The following is a 17,006-nucleotide window of genomic DNA, read 5'->3' as shown; positions in this document are numbered from 1 at the left end:
TAGCAGCCTTGGGTAACATGATGAAGTGAGTGCTTGCTATCATGTTTTCTGTGCACATTATATTTTATATAGTTGAGATTAGACTATATACAAATTCCCCTGTATTTTTAAAAATATTCACACTTTCTAATACTATTAACATTTTAAAATATATTTTAAATTTAATTATGTTTCTGAGGGCATATTGAATCACAAAGTTACAAAATATCTATTTTATACATTTATTAAATTTTTAAAACAATACTAATGAAAATTACTATGCTGTAGCTAAAACACTAGCAATTAATAATATCAGTTTCCTTTAAATGAAGTAATTAAATATGAACCTATAAATAAATTTGTAATGCCAGCTCACTAACTCATCACTGAACAATAGCTGAATTTTTTCCTCATGTTTTGTCCTTAATATAGAACAGTGTTTCTTAACCTTTTTGGGCTACCAACCCTCTGAGAATTCAGTGAAAGCTATGAACCTTCTTTGCAGAGAAATGGATATTTACACACAAAAAAACTAATTATAATGATAATCAATTATGATATGCTAGGCACTCTGCCAACTGCTTTACATGTGTTATTCTGTTTAATCCTCATAGCAGCACTATAAGGAATGCTCTATTATCCTCATTTTTTAGATAAAGATGTTGACGTATGAAGAAGTTAAGTAAATTGTGTAAGCCCATAGAGCTACTAAGTGGAAAACTGGGGTTCAGATTCTGATTTTTTTATTGCTCCAAAGCATATCCTCTTAATCAATGTGCATATAATTTTAGGGAGCTCATGACTTCCTAAAGCCTGCTTATTGATACTCAGATTAAGGACCCCTTACCTATTACAATCCAGAGATTTTCATTGGCAGTGAAGAGTACATGTGGCTAATGAATCTTGCTATTTGTGTAACTTACTTAATTAAAACACAATATTGGTTGAACGTCTACTATTTTGAATGCATGTTAGGTTTTGTGAAATGGTCTTTATTCCTAAGGAGTTTGCTATCTATGTGGGAAGAGAATTATACACATAAAGCAATGAGAAAAATACAAATGTGAAGTTGAATATATAGTCATTAGACATTTCCATGAGCTATAAGTGAAAATTAATGTCTTCACTTTGTCATACCTGATGCAACTGTCATTCTTTGATTCCTTGATTTATAAAAGGGGCAATCAAACCTAAAAGGCCACCATATCCTTTGGGAACCTGGAAGATTCAGTGTGTCATAAAAATGAGGTCTATAAAATGACTCTGAGAACTAAATATGTATCACATCCAGATTCCTAAGTTGTTTCATCAGCTTAATCTATTAGCCCCAGGGAGCATGCCCAATAAGGAGATTCAAGAGTGTGTAGCCAGCTCCCAAACATCCAGATGGGTGGTTCTGTTGAGTTGGACATATATAGGACGACAGAACATCTTGATAGTTGCTGCCATTTTGACTCAAGTAGGGTTTGTACTTACAGAGAAGACTTCAGATGCTTCAGGTGATACAGGCAGGATAGACTTGAGTTATGTAATACCAGTAGTGATAATCTATCAACCTTGGAAGAAACCATCAAGTATGGGAAGCTTATTTTAGCTGACCACCTAACAATTCAGGCAGTCAAAAAGAATAGCTGTGGCTGTACTGCGAAGAATTGCTATTAACAAGAGCAATTGTACATTTAACTCGAATAGCACTCACATATGAGGTTATCACAGATTGGCTATTGTAGATATAAACAAGGGATTATATCAAGTTTTTTATTAACATGGCCTTTATAAAATATTCATACAGTTTTAGAATTTTACTTTTTTTTTTTTTTGAGACTGAGTTTCGCTCTTGTTGCCCAGGCGGGAGTGCAATGGCACAATCTTGGCTCAGCACAACCTCCGCCTCCCATGTACAAGCAATTCTCCCGTATCAGCCACCCAAGTGGCTCAGATTACAGGCATGCACCACCATGCCCAGCTGATTTTTTTGTATTTAGTAGAGACGGGTTTCACCATGTTAGTCAGCCTGGTTGAGAACTCCTGACCTCAGGTGATCCACCCACCTCTGCCTCCCAAAGTGGTGGTATTACAGGTGTGCGCCACCACACCCAGCCAGAATTTGACTCTTAAAAGTTTTATCATGTGGGCAATATATGATAGAATTAATTTATATATAGCATTTGAATTTTCTTCTCAAAGCAAATAGAAACTTTAGTACTGCTAATCTTGCCATATAGTTTATCTCTTTCCATTTATGAGGCATTTTTATTTTAAATGTCTACAATAAGAATTGTGTATATTGTTGTTTAATACATCTGTGCTATATTTTAATTAGTTTAATAAATTGATTTAAATTTCATTTTTTATAATGTTCTCATAATTTCTGGAAACTAAGTTGCTAGCATTATTTTAAAAAGCAGGGCAAGGGTTTTATGAAATGCTGTTATGTCTGAGAAGCCCCCAAATGGAAACTATTTTTGAAGAACAGAAGTTCCTACCTTGTTCGTAAATTATCATTTGGATCTATCCAGCCACTAGTTGTTGGAAGTAATTTTCTAGACATATATGCAAATATCTTGATAGATTTTATTGATTGATTCCAAAAGAATATGATACCAACTCTGTATAGTTTCTTAAATTCAGTCCTGCTAGAAATGTAATTTGAAGGAGAACATTCCTTTTTATATTACTTTGAACAGACACTTGAGTTGCTTTTGAGGTAAGTAGCAGATTGGATATGGGCTTCATAGAGAGAACTGTCCAACTTTTGCATTTGTTGTCTCTGTGTGTGTGTGTGTGTGCGCTTGTGCGCATGCATATGTGTAGGGAACTTAAGACCTTTTGATTTCATAATAAGCAGGGCTCAGGGACAATAAAATTTGACATTCTTAACTGTTACTGGTTTTTGTCCCCATATCCCTGTACAGCCATCTTCTTTTTAACGACATAGAAGCCAGAGTCATAAACTGAGCATGTACCCAAGGCACCACTGTAAACTGCAAATAGTGTTCATGAAGTCTCTTCAGGCTAAGATTAAATTGGGGTAGAGGAAGGGGAAGAAAGAAGTTTTGAGAGTGGAATGGAAGTAGAAGTCAAGGACAAAGAATATGCTAGAAGGACAGACATGTGCAAATGTTCCTTAAGTTTTGCAGTGAGATTTATTCAGATGGGCCTTTTCATATCTGTAAATATTCCTTTGCTCAAAAGCCAAGCCGTGTGTGTGTGTGTGTGTGTTGGCAATAATGCAGTCATGAGATAATACAAATAATCAGTGAGGGAATAATTAATGATGTGGTAGGGAATATTTTTTGATAAATGCTTGGGGAATGAGGTGACAAGCGTGAAATTAGAAAATTCCTTCAGCGATCTAAAATATAAATAGCTTTCGGAACTGAAAAGAGTTTCACAGCTGAAGATTTTATTGTGTTGGGAGGAAAAACTTTTTTCTCTCCCCCACTCCCTCCTCCTTTGCAAGTTGTTTGTCCATTCACAAAACAAATACTCTGAAGCCCAGCGCAGCTCATGGGAATAAATTTCAGGTCGAATTAGTACAGTTTCCTTGCTGTCAGGATGCTGGAATTAATGGTGTTTTGATGACACGAATTTTGAAGGGCAAACAAAGAAGCTGAAGGGAGAGAGACATGACTCCTTAGAAGCTTGGTCCTCCTCTCACCCAGCTTCTCTTGTCTTCCCTGTCATCCGTCTGCCAATCTCCCTGTCCATGGTTAGTTAAAGGCGCTTTTTATCCTCTTTTCTTTCCCACAGAGTTTGCCAGATCCGGCCCGGTGCCTGGGTTCCAGGAGGACACGCTGCAGTTGGCCTTCATCGACTTGAGACAAGTAAGTCTTTGTGTTTTTGTTTTTTGTTTTTCTTTTAAGATGTGTGACTGAAGACCATCAGGTCTTAAGGAAAAGGGGAAGGGAGGGGGATTGGCGTTGGTGATTCACATTGGAGACCTAAGGGCTTTCCCTGTATTTGAGGCCACCTCTTTTATTTAGCTATCTGGGATCCTTAGCTATGGTGGAGTTAAAGGTTTTGTGGGTAGAAGGGAAGGCAGGGGGTGGGAGGAGGGACCCAGAGTAGAGGGACTCAAGTGACCCTCAAGTGATGCGACCCATTGTGCTGTTGTTGGCTTTTGCAGACATAGCAAAAAGATAACTCAGCAAACCAATGCTAAGCAGGTGCACTGATGCAGAGACTGCCTGCTTGGAGAACTTTTGTTTGTAGATAATGTGGCCAGCAGCATTTAAGAAAAATGAAATATTTTATATTCTGGATTGTTGGTTTGGTTTGTTGACTTTTTCCTATTGCCTTATGTCTTCCCACCTCCTCCTTTGTAGAATGTGGTCAGCCATGAGTAACTAAGTGGTCGTTTTGAAGATGATTAAAGTCCTGGACCAGTCATGCTAATCCTATTAAAGTAATATGATGAAAGATGATAGTTGGGCATACCTGAGCTTTGGCAAGCCCATTAGATAGAACCAGTCATTCTCTAGGACTGTTTCTTGCAGATTGAACTGGGTGGGTTGGTAGACCTTGGTGGTTTGGATATGGGGAACAGGGTGGGCAGGGGCCTAGTGAGGGAGAGAGTTAACTGGGCTCTGTCATCTCTTCACTCTTAAGATGGATGGGGTTGGATAGGAAGTGTGAATGAAGTAAGAATCAATGACGGATGCTTCTTTCCTATTAAAACAATCTTTTTTTTTTGTCTGTTTAAAAAAGGGGGCTGGCTTTGTTTCTCCTGCCATAATGATGCAGTGCCTCTTGTTTTCAGAGCTGACATAGTTTGCATTCTGAAAACTTTTAGATGCCCAGGGTATTTCTTAAAGCTGCAGGACCCCATGTATCAGTAGTTTCCTTACCACTGTGACTCGATTCATGCTGGAACAGCTTTTAACCCATAATGGATGGCCTGAGCTACCCCTGAATCCTTGTAGATGGGTGGTGTAATCTGTCATCTGATGACAATTCTGGAAAGCACTGTTAAGCAGAAAACAGAAAATTGTGTGTCTATAGACCTGCCAAAGTTTGAGGATTCAGGCTGTGTCCCAGAAACGTGTGTCAACTTAATATTTGGGGGCCAAGGTGGGGGTTCTCTTACGCATAAAGGATTTGCCAGCATGATCACAAATGGAGCTATCTCTTCCCACACTTAAGACCTTCCACCTGTAGATTTAGCAGCTCAACTGAGACATTCAGGTTTTAACCCCTTGACTGATATACAATTGAAAGATTGAGATTTTGGTTTAGGGTTTTGTGGAGTGATATCTGTTGGATTCCCTCCCACTCTCCTGTTTCTTCTCAGAAACTTCTAACCCAATTGGCTTTTCTTGGAAAGCAGAAATTGAATTTCATTGGAGAAACACATCCAAGGAAAAATGTTTCCGTTCTCACTATTCAAGAGAAGGAAGCATGGTTATTCTCTCTAGTTTGTGGTTTTGGTCCCTATGGAAAGGAACTAGTGTTCACAGAAAATGTTAACTAAGGGAGTAAGTTAGAAAGCACAGCCAAAATAAGGTGGATCAGAGCCGGGAATGAATGTGCAAGTACTTGTAAGCTGTCAGTGAGCACTGTTGTTTATGCTTAAGTTCCTATTTTCTATTATATTTCTCTTCCCAGAGTTACTTTTATAATGTTTTAACAGTAGAAACCCAAAATTCAAAATTTTACTGGTAATAAAAGAGTATGCCTCTTTCTATTCAGTCTGTCACCTAATTTCTACTTATACCTGTCTCTGCTGAAGCAGCTTAAAGGGATAATTTTTCTAACCTAGAGTTTGAAAATTTTCTTTAGTTCTTAGTCTAGTTCATTATTAGTAGGCCTCCAGTAGGTTGAGTCATTGTGAAAAAAAAAAGATCCCTCCTATGCTGAAGATATTTCTCTCTTTGCAGTTTATCTTCATCATTCTCAGAGTTTATTTAAAGTGAGCATCTTTTTAAAAGGAGACTTCTGAACTATAGAGATGTTTAAACTCTAAATAGAAAACCTGGGACTCCGTTTTCCTAAACATTTAGGCTTCTAAAATAGAATTCTTGAATTTTGGGATTGGAGGCTAATCTTAAAAATTATGTAACATAACATTAGGCTTTATACTTCAATCTCTGTACAGCACCCCAGACTTTGATTGAATATCTTGCTTGAGGAAGATCCACTACCCCAAAGCAGCAAGTTCCACCTTAGGACAATATGATTATTAGAAAGATATTTCTTAAGTTGGCTAAAATCTGTCTCACTTAACCTTAATTCTTTAAATCTTTATATTTTTATTTGGGCATCCTCAATGAAAGGAATGGACTTTCTAGTCCTCATTTATTGGGCTTCCTATTTGCTAGTATTTGAGTCTTTTTCACATGTTGCATTGTTACCTATTTCTCATCTAGCCCTTACAGGGTTGATTTTATGGACCAGAACTGGAGACTACTCTCACTGGTCTGTGTTTTTCTTTCAGATATACTATTAAGAACATAGATTTTTGTTTTCATTATATAATGAACGATCTAAACCTGTAACTGACCTCCTGAGTTAGTTATCTAGCTTAACTGATTTAATCATTATACCCTTAATAAGTCAAAGATAAAAATATTAAATAGAAATGGCATAAGTTAAAGGAAGAAGCCAAAGTTAAGGCAAATTATAGGGTACACACTCATGTAAGAAGGGGATCTACTCCAGTGCAGTACAGCAAGAATATTCTTTCACCATCATTGAGTGTGTTTGCCTCGCTGTTTTATATGTGTATTCTGAGCATACTTTCATAGTCGCTTGCTTTAGAGAGTTTCAGACAGTATCAATTGAATGAATAATTTTAAAATATTCAAAACATGGAATATTTGATGAAATCATCTTTGTATGAACTATAATAACAGTGTCATTTAAAGGCTATAGAATTTCATTAGGAAGCAAATTAGATGCAGATAGCAAAACTATTCATCCTTTTTCACTTGTCCTATTCTCACTTTTCTACTTCTTAAGAAAAAGAGAGAAATAACATTTTGAATATACAAGCTTTCATGATATTTTATATTCGTGTGGCACTTCATACTTAACATACAAATAAGTTAAACCTCATTTGTCAGATTTCTGAGTTTGGAAAACCTCCTATTAATAATAATGTGAATTAGATAGTATAAATCAAAATCCCCTTCTCTAGCATTTTGTGTTTTCTATCTTTATGAGTTCATAGAAGTAGGATTGCAGTATGACTTCCCATGCAAAAATCAAATACATGTGTATATTTCCATTAAAATTCAAATTTGGGTTAATGCTGAATTTGAAGAAGGACATCTCAAAGGCTCATTTAATTAGCTATCTTAAAGTGGTATGTACATACCAAGTGCTGACTTTTAATGGTTCATAACTGAGAATTATAATATAGGACCAATATATACTATATAGAATCGACCAATATAGTAGATTCTCAGTACTTTATTCTTTTAACTGTGGCATGGTTTATCTTTTTATTCCATGGTTAAGCATTAAGTAGATAATGCTGTTGTTCACTAGAATCTGATTTTCACTTCAGTTTATTTTATCAAACTCTTAAGTGCCTACTGTTTACAAATCACAACCTAAGTGCTGTGGGAATACACAAATGAATATAGTGTAATCTGTGCCCTCTGGGAGCAAAGGAATGACCAGCAAATACTTGATTCTAATATATGGCACACTGTGATAAGTACTACATTGAAGGATGAAGCCATTATGTATGTTTCAGTTACTTCGGTGACTTTTGCTACATAATAAATTACCCCACAACATGTTGGCTTAAAACAAGAACCACTTATGAAGCTCAACTTTCTACAGATTAGCAATCTAGGGTAGATTCAGTTGGGCTTACTCATACTTTGAGGTCTGCTGCTAGATTGGCTAGGGACTGGTCTAGGATGCCTTAGCTAAGGCTACTCTTTTCTACTCCCTGTGATCTCTCACCTACAAAAAACCTAGTCTAGATTTGTTCACATGGCATCTTGGCAGAGTTCCAAGAAAGTAACAGAAAGTGTGCAAACTCCTTGAGGCCTACACTTAGAGCTAGCAAACCATCACTTCTACCACATTCTTGTGGCTACAGCTAGTCACAAGGCCAGTCCAAATTCAAGAAACGGGGACATAAACTCCAATTTACACTGTAGTTGAGCTATAAGACATATACAAACAATGCAAATGAGGAGCAAGGTTGTACCTATAAGTGAAGAAAGAGGCCATGAAGTAGAGAGGCCTATGTGTGCCTGAGTAGCTATAAAATATCTCATGGAAAAGGTGAAGAGTCATACTGAAAGTCAAGCATTGTAAAGGGAAGAAAATGTTTAGACATAGAAAATAGCAGATTTAAGTTTTGTTAAAAACATGGTGTTTTTGTATGCTAGTTTAGTTAGCATCTAGATTGTCTTTTCTCTTTTAAGTATTAGGCTGATCTCTTGAAACCCCATTATTTTTTGTTGTTTGGCCTCCTCATATACCTCTTCTTTTATGTCCTATGTATTCTTTTCCTCATTAAATGGTACTATTTGCAGGCTACTCTGAAACATTTCACATTTCTGTTATTCACTTTCATTGAAAGAGCTTCTTAACTTCCTTAGATAATTGTTTGCATTATTTATTTAATCTATAATAGTTCACCTTCCATGTTTGACCAAAGGTTTGAGGGTGTTCCTTTTCTTAGCAACATCCCATTATTTTCTGTTCCTTGGCCCCAGCAGTTACTTACTTCTGATATATACTTAAGTTTTTATAAAGCTGAATGAATTGGGTTGTAACATTGCATCAGATCTCGTGAATGGAGCTTGTTGGCAACGACTCTTATACAGCAAGCCATCCCAAGATATCTAGGGCTTTTTTTAGATTGAGCTGTTGATATTCCCCCTAGGCCAGTTATTCCCCAATTTCTAACCTACAGTCTAAAGTAAACACAGTGCATTTCCATTGCAGACACTTAACCTGCCTCGAAAACAACTATAGGACCTAAGAGAAATAGCTGCATATTTCTTCTGAAATGTTGAGCAAATTCTACTGCTATTCCTTTGAGAGGTATAGAGGTAAAACCAGTACCTTCAGTTAGTTAGCACCCATTGGGAAAACTTGAGAACAACTCAAAAACTTAACTTTATAGAACTGCCCCTCCTACTTCTCATCCTGTCATGATCCTCTTCAATAAAATTTTGGTTTTTAAATCAAATTGCCCAAATCTAATGAATATTATGTGTTCCTATGAATACATATTGAATATTATGTATTCTCCCTTTGCTTGACTGTGGTGGCTCCTTCCAAAAATCTTAACTTTAATAATCATTTGTATTTTAGCCTCAGTGGAAAACTCATTTATATCAAAAGCTGATTTTTGTTTTCTGATACAGCAACACACCAAAAAGGCATGTTGTCCACAGGATTTATTTTTTAATGTTTTACCATAACCAATCTAAACTACCCCCTAACTAGGAGGCTTCATAAGAGATGGGGCTGGGGTGGGGCAGGCCCACATCTCAAAAGGCCAGAGACAACAGTCTTCTCTTTTTCATTACAACCATTAAACTATTAACAGGAAGCCATCTCCCACATGTACTTAATGTTGGTCCTGAACCTGCTGGCATGTACCTTAGGTTTTGGGAGGTGAACTGTAGTTTTCCCAAATGTTTACTGAGCAGTTGCCAAGGTGTTTTGATGAAGAGAAGTGTCAGGGTAGGTAGTAGGGGCAAGTTTTTATGAAAAGATATTCTTGGTAGAGAAAATACAGTTCTTTGCAGACCTTCTAGTTGGAAAATGTATGGACCAGTAATGTCAGTAGAAATACTCTTCAAATGCTCATTTGAAATATTCTGTTAACCTTCAGATTGTGTATGATCTTGAATAATGGCCTATAAAACTGGAGGTCATCTATACCATAGTCAGAAATCAAATAACTTGATAACTCATGGAATTAGAAGATGTCATTACTATGACTGTTGTGGATAATAGGATTAGAAGGAATGAGTTAAGCCATAAAGTACATTATCTTGGAAGAGATTATCTGTACCACTGATAAAGTAGCATGTATACATGAGGAGGGCAGATGAGAATTGAAATTCAGGGTCATCATATCCCAAAGGCATTTGGTGGTTAGAAGAGGATATAGTAATATCAGACCGCCTGCACAGATCTCTTTGCAGATACAGAGCCACTAAAAGTCCTGCAGACTATATTTCATATCTTGACAGAGCCATAGCACTTGGATATAGATATAGACCTTCATAATCAGGAAGTGTTCATTCATTTATTCAACACTGTGCCTAGCACAGTGGTAGATACAATGCAGTGAATAAAACAGGCCCTCACCTTTATGACACTTGCAGTCTTATATAAATTCTCTTCTTCCCGTAGTCTCTCTTCAGGTGGCCTGGTGCTCCAAGAAATGTCACTTTACCTAGATTTTTACTTTTGGTATTGATGCTATAGTTCAGTTTTGGAAACAGCTATAGAGTTTTCTGGCAAGATCTCTAGGGCAAGGCCAACTCTGCTGTATACAGATACACAGACTTTCAGAAAAGACATTTTAGCTGTGATTTAACAGCCTGACATAAATAAGATAGTCAACTTCAAAACGTGGTCCTTTGGTTTTTGGAAGCAGAGTTTTCTGGTCGTTTTGCTAAAATTGTATTGCCCAAGTTTTTTTGACAGACACCTATAACCTTCAAGGTGTTACCTCCAACATCAAAGGAAGCTCTGATGGGAAATAATTTCTATTCCTAAGTATGGGCAGGGGAGAGGTAACAGCTTCTGGGCATGATTCTGTAAAAAATAGAAGAAGGAACACTATGAGAATAGGTTTCATTGAGCCAGACCTTTGACTTTATATCAAAGGCTGGATCAACATATGCAAGGATAGGGCACAGGTGAGTAAAGTTTTCAGCTTTGGGAATGCTTTAGCAGTTTCTCCAAACCAGATCTACCTCCTTATCTTGCTTGGGACGTTAGTAACTAGAGCCATCAGAGGAAATTAGTGGAGGAATTGCCAGTAATACGTAACAAATTCTGGGATTTGCTGAATGTCCTTGGTTGAATGGAGGAGAATCTACTCTAGAACTGCCAAGACTTTGCCTCACTTCATACCGGCTTCTTAACTGGGGAGGAAGTGAGTTTGGAAATTCGACCTCAGGGCATATTTTTGATTTAACACAGAGTTCATATTTTGCAGACCAGGATCTCATTAAATAATATCCAAACAGAGCATAACTCTTTGGTATAGAAAATCGTGTAAGATGTCATTTAAGTGCCAGGAAAAGACCAACATTTAATATGGCATGATAGCATGTTTGGAAGGCCATTTCCTATTTGTTATCCTCTTACTATGAAAATCATTTTAGTATCTCTGGGGTCTAACTTCCTAAAAGTCCTCACGGGATTGTTTCAGGATATTGGGAATCAGAGGAGAGGGAGTATTTGTAGTCGATGATAACCACACTAAAACAATGGTAGTCTTATAAGAGGTAGACTCTTTTTTATTTTTATTTTAATGGGGAAGGGGTCCTGGAAGAGAAGGTGGAAGGGAAGGTGGAAGGGATGATGAACTCCACTGTGGTTTTCCTCAGGGAGCAAGCACACCCACTTAGTAGTAATGTAAGCCCCAAACAGTTGGTTCTTTGCACAGTTGTATGTGGTAGAAAGGTAACTTCTGGACCTCTTTGAGGGTTCTTCCCTGGAGAGTTTGTGTGTCTGGAAATGCTAATTCATGAATGACACAAACTGTGGGCCTCATCAAAATAAACTATTGTAAATGGCAGATATGTGAAGACAAGCAGCAGGTGAAGGTCCTTCAGTCTGGAGCAGTTCTGACAACCTTTTGGGTAGCAAGAGATAAAATCCTAGGCTTTTGACATATTTCCCCATGAAAAATTAATGAGGTTTGGCCTTCTGACTCATGGGTCTCCCAGGCTAAGAGTTTTCCACTGTTGCTTTCAACCCATATTGCCGCTGTCTAACCTAACGCTGGGCTGTCCAGAACTTTCTACTTCATCCTGGAGGCAGAGCCCTACTACTTAGAGGTTACTACCACAGTATATTATATTGGTACAAAAGTAATTGCGCTTTTGCCGTTGATAGTAATGGTAAAAACTGCAATTACTTTTGCATCAACCTAATAGAACACCCTTTCCATTAGATGTTAGAAGGACCTTTTTCAGAACTGCCAATCTAATCTATGACAACTCTTCTACTCCTGTGCTTCAGTAGAACAACGACTGTAACTTTTGATGTGGACATGATGCCAGCATCACTCTAGATAGCCTCACAGCAAAGTCTATCAATTCAGAGGCATTGATTTCATTTCATTTCAGCTCTTGAGTGAAGAGCTAACAAGCATAACATAGTAAGCCACCTAGAAATTTCTACCTTAGTCTGTAGACAGCATTGTCGATCTTCTCATGCTCTATCATTAGGGACCTAGGTAACCTGTGAGACGACATTGTACTACTTTCGGCTTCTCCCAACAAATAAAGCCTGAGAGATTCAGGAGGTTTCTCCCTGACCTCTACCATACAGCATGAATATGCACATCCACAAACATGGAATGTGTAAGTTTCCAAGACAATCACATCTTTATGAGAAGGGATAGGAGAGTCATTACCAACGAATTTCCCTGGGAGTTGCAGTGGTGTCAGAGGCTGTTGTGGTGGTACTGGCTGAGTGAAAACTGCTAGGTTCCGAACACTAATCTCATCTTCATTAACCGCACCGTATAGCTTTCTGCTAGAGGACGCGCAGGCCAAGGAAAAGCCTTGGATCTAATTTCTAACTACTGCAGTCTACTGGTAGCCGCTGGAGGGCAGCAGAGAGTGACAACAAAGGTCCAGATTTAGGCAACTAGGACGTATTTCAGTGTACGAAGAAAGAAGCCCCCTTAGCTATAATAGAATTAACTACCTGGGAGCCACAGTTACAAGCATGGACCTCTGGGGAACAAGGACCAAAGAGTGAATCCAGAACCCTAATCTGAGGGTTAAAACGCTTCCTTCTAGGGCAAGTTTAGAAACCAGAATAGGTAAAGGTATGCAGTAGACTGATTAGGAAAGGGGAACTGGATGGCATCAGTGAAGGGAGAAAACCAAAAGGACAGTCTAAAGTGTCAAGTCCCAAGAGGACAAGCGAAGATGGAACAGGAATCAGGTAGCTTCTGGACCTCTTTCAGGGTTCTTCCCTGGAGAGTTTGTGTCTAGAAATGCTAGCTCATGAATGACAGGCACTGTCAAGCATGGGCCTTATCAGATTAAACTATTATAAATGGCAGATATGTGAAGACAAGCAGCAAATGAAAGCCCTTCAGTTCATAGCAGTTCTGACAACCTTTCGGGTAGCAGGAGATAAAACACCAGGTTTGAATGAAAGAAAGATGTACAGTGGGAGGCAAGCCAGACTGAGTGGGTTAAAGAGGAAAAAGTACAGTCAGGAGAGATTGATTCTCTGAGGCAATGGTACCCAGGAAGGAGCCTCGTGTAGGGTGCATATCAGCAAGGAGGGATCTGCAAAGGGAACAATTTCACATACAACCAGCTATATCTATGGGATTCTCATCTCTTAAATAGTAATAGCTGCTGCTTGATTCACTAGCATCATTTCTTTCTTGGTTTGTTGATTTCAAGGGTAAAATAACTTGTTGAGAATGTGGAAAGAGTGAGAGAGATTATGTGACATTCTCAGTTGTGATTAAGGAATTGTTATACATGAAATGAAATTGAACGTGGGCATAAAGCCTTTCTGTATAACATTTGTGTGAAAGGACATCCTGTTTTCCTAGAATAGCTTTTGATATTCCCTCTTCATTTTTTTATACTGTAACACTTGCTAAGAATATACAGTAGAAAAGAAAAATGGGATCTGATGACTAGTTATATAGGCAAGATCCCAATAAGTCCAGAGACTTAAGATCTATTCCTAGTAGGTTAGCAGAGAGAGCTGTGTTTGGAGTCTCTTTATGCTGAATGCTCAGCATTTTTCCAAACCCCCTTAGGTATGAAGAAACAAAATTCTTGCTCGGCCTGTTAAGTTCTAGTGTCTCCCTCTTTTCCTCAAGCCCTCAAGCATCAGAAAATAGGGCTTCTGTAACCACACATTTCAGGAGCCCTCTACCAGGTGACAGGGCAGCATGGTGGTTAGGTTTGGAACTAAGCAGACCTTGGGTTACTAGCTGTGACATTCAGCGAATTATTGACTTCTCTGAGATGCCATTTCTGAGACTATAAAATGAAAATTTTAAATAGCTTATAAGGCTTATGATGTTAGAGTAAGCATTAAAGGCAGTATAATTATGCTTTTTATTATTTGGTAAGCATTTAATTAATGAAGTAGCTATTATTATTACTTCTACTATTGCTGTCACTATATTGTAGTAGCCTACTTGAGAAGTCTGCCTGCATGGAAATGGTATCTAGATGAAAGTCAGGCAACCTGGAGTGATCGTTTAACTCTTGCTGATTCATTACATGACAAGATACTTGTGCCTTTAGCTACTGGCTCGTACTGGGGCTCCCCCTGTTTCTCGAAAGTAAGGAATTGAGAATGATAACAATTAAATGTTCCAAGTTCTGAGCATAGAGGTAACCGAAAAGAAAATAAGCCTTGAGTTAATTTTTCATGTGTAACCAAATAATAAGTTATCTGCTTTATTTTTCTCTGTTAAAAAAGTACTGTTTATGAAAATATTACTATAGTATATTAAAAATAGTTTTCAAAGATGAAAAATAAGGCCTAACTAAATCTTTTATCTTAACATAATTGTTTTTTTATCTTGTGAGGCTCTTTCTGATCTTTTTTTTATATGCTTATTTGTAATGCTTATGTCCTTTTATATTTAACTTTTAAATTTAACATATCCTAAACATTTTTAGGCTGCTAATTCTTAAATCAATTTTATTCAGGTGTAATCTAATGTAAAATATAATGTATAAAAAACGTGCCCATTTTAAGGGTACAACTACATGTAACCACAACCACCACCACCACCACAACCAAGAACGTTTCTATCATGCCAAAAAGGTTCCTTGTGTGTCTTTGTAATTAGTCCCATCCCTTTGTCCCCAAACAACCACTGATCTGCTCTTTATCACTATAGCTTAGTTGGTATTTTCTAGAATTATATGTAAATCCTAGAATTTATATTCTTTTGTACACCCTTTGTGTCTGGCTTCTTTCATTCAGCATATTTTGAGATTCATCCATGGTGCTGGGCGTGTCAATAGTTCATTCTTTTTTATTGAAGAGTTATATTTTTCATATGGATATATCATAATTATCCATTTACCTTTGACATTTTTGGACATTTCGTTCTTTCCATTTTGGGGTATTATGAGTAAAACTGCTGTGAACATTCATTTGCAAATGTTTGTATAAACGTATATTTTTATTTCTCCTGGGTAATACTAGGAATGGAATTGTTGGGCCTATGATAAGTGTAGGTGTAACTTAATGTTTTTTTAAATGTCCAGCTGTTTTGGAAAGTGGTTGTACCATTTTCAATTCCTGCCAGCAGTGGATGAGCATACCATTTGTTCCACAAGCTCTTCAACACTTGGTGTTAACAGCATTTTGTTCGTTTCTTGGTTAATTGAGGCATACTTTACATGTAGTAAATTCATCCTTCTTAAACGTACAGATTTATAAATTTTTACAAACTTACACAGTTGTGTAACCACTACCAAGATCACAGAATATTTCCATTTATCAGAAATTTATTTTATGCCTCTTTGCAATGACTCTTCTTCCTCTAGTCTATTCCCTGGCAACAACTGCTCTGATCTCTGGCACTATATGGTTTTGTCTTTCCCAGAATGCCATATTAATGGAATAATACATATAAACAGAAACATACTTTCAATTTTCTCTTCTTTCACTTAGCATGGTGATTTTGAGATTCATCTGTGTTTTTGCATATGTCAGTACTCCATTCATTTTTTTTTTTTTTTTTTTTTTGAGATGAAGTCTCTCTCTGTCTCCCAGGCTGGAATGCAGTGGCACAATCTCAGCTATTGCAATCTCTGCCTCCCAGGTTCAAGTGATTTCTCCTGCCTCAGCCTCCTGAGTAGCTGGTACTATAAGCGCTCACCACCATGCCCAGCTAATTTTTGTATTTTTAGTAGTATTTTTAGTAGAGACAAGGTTTCACCATGTTGACTGGGCTGGTCTCGAACTCCTGACCTCAGGCGATCCACCCACCTCAGCCTCCCAAAGTGCTGGGTTTACAGGCGTGAGCCACCGCACCCGACCTCCATTCATTTTTTTATTGCAGAACAAGTATTCCATAATGTGGATTATTTGATTACTCATTTACCATTTGATAAATATTTGATTTGTTTCCAGTTTGGGGGATATTGTGAATAAAGCCACAATAAACATTTGTGTATAGGTTTTTATGTGAACATATATTTCGATTTCTCCAGAGTTACTGGGTATATATACGTATTGTAAGTGTATGTTTAACTTTGTAAGAAATTATCAAACTGCTTTCCAATGTGACTTTGCCATTCTGTAGTCCTACCAGCAATATATGAGAATTGCAGTTGCTCTGCACGTTGCTAGTATTGTCAGTATTTTTTTCAATTTGGGCTATTCTAATACATGTATAGAAATATGTTGTGAGGTTTTAATCTGCATTACCCTAATGAGTAATGATGCCGAGAATCTGTTCTGTGTGCTTATTTGGTGTTTAATGTATTTGTTCAAATATTTTATTCAGTTTCTTTTCTCCTGTGTTTAATGCATTTGTATCTCTTCTCTTATGTTTAATATGTTTGTTCAAATATTTTATTCAGTTTTAAAAACAATTCTTATTATTGAATAGTGAAAGTTTTTTATATATTTTGGTCAACAGGCCATTTCCTTAAAGTATCTTTCAAAAAGATTAAGTTTTTTCTTCATATTTTAGTGATATCCAGTTATAATGTCATTTTTTTCATGTCTCATGCTCTCTGTATCCTACCTTAAGAAGTCTTTGCCTAACCCAAGGTCACAAAGGTCTATATCCTGTGTTTTCATCTAGGAGTTCATATTGTTAGGTTTTATGCTTAGGTCTATAATGATAC

At 37.2% G+C, this 17,006-nt stretch overlaps 1 protein-coding gene across 5 annotated transcripts in view; it reads left to right on the top strand.

Moving 5' to 3' along the window:
- EXOC6B (exocyst complex component 6B) overlaps positions 1-17,006 on the top strand; it is a 742,202-nt gene that overhangs the window by 570,605 nt on the left and 154,591 nt on the right. For all 5 annotated transcript variants that reach the window (XM_012475649.2, XM_064364233.1, XM_064364234.1 and 2 more), the window contains one exon: positions 3,733-3,806. In XM_012475649.2, the coding sequence (XP_012331072.1) occupies positions 3,733-3,806 (74 nt within the window). The remainder of the gene's footprint in view (positions 1-3,732; positions 3,807-17,006) is intronic.

The sequence above is a fragment of the Aotus nancymaae genome, unplaced genomic scaffold (genome assembly GCF_030222135.1).
Source record: "Aotus nancymaae isolate 86718 unplaced genomic scaffold, 86718_ANA_hifiasm-v0.15.2.pri h1tg000057l, whole genome shotgun sequence".
Lineage (NCBI taxonomy): Eukaryota > Metazoa > Chordata > Mammalia > Primates > Aotidae > Aotus > Aotus nancymaae.
Note: the sequence above shows the minus strand (reverse complement) of the source record. Positions and strands in the feature narration are given on the sequence as shown.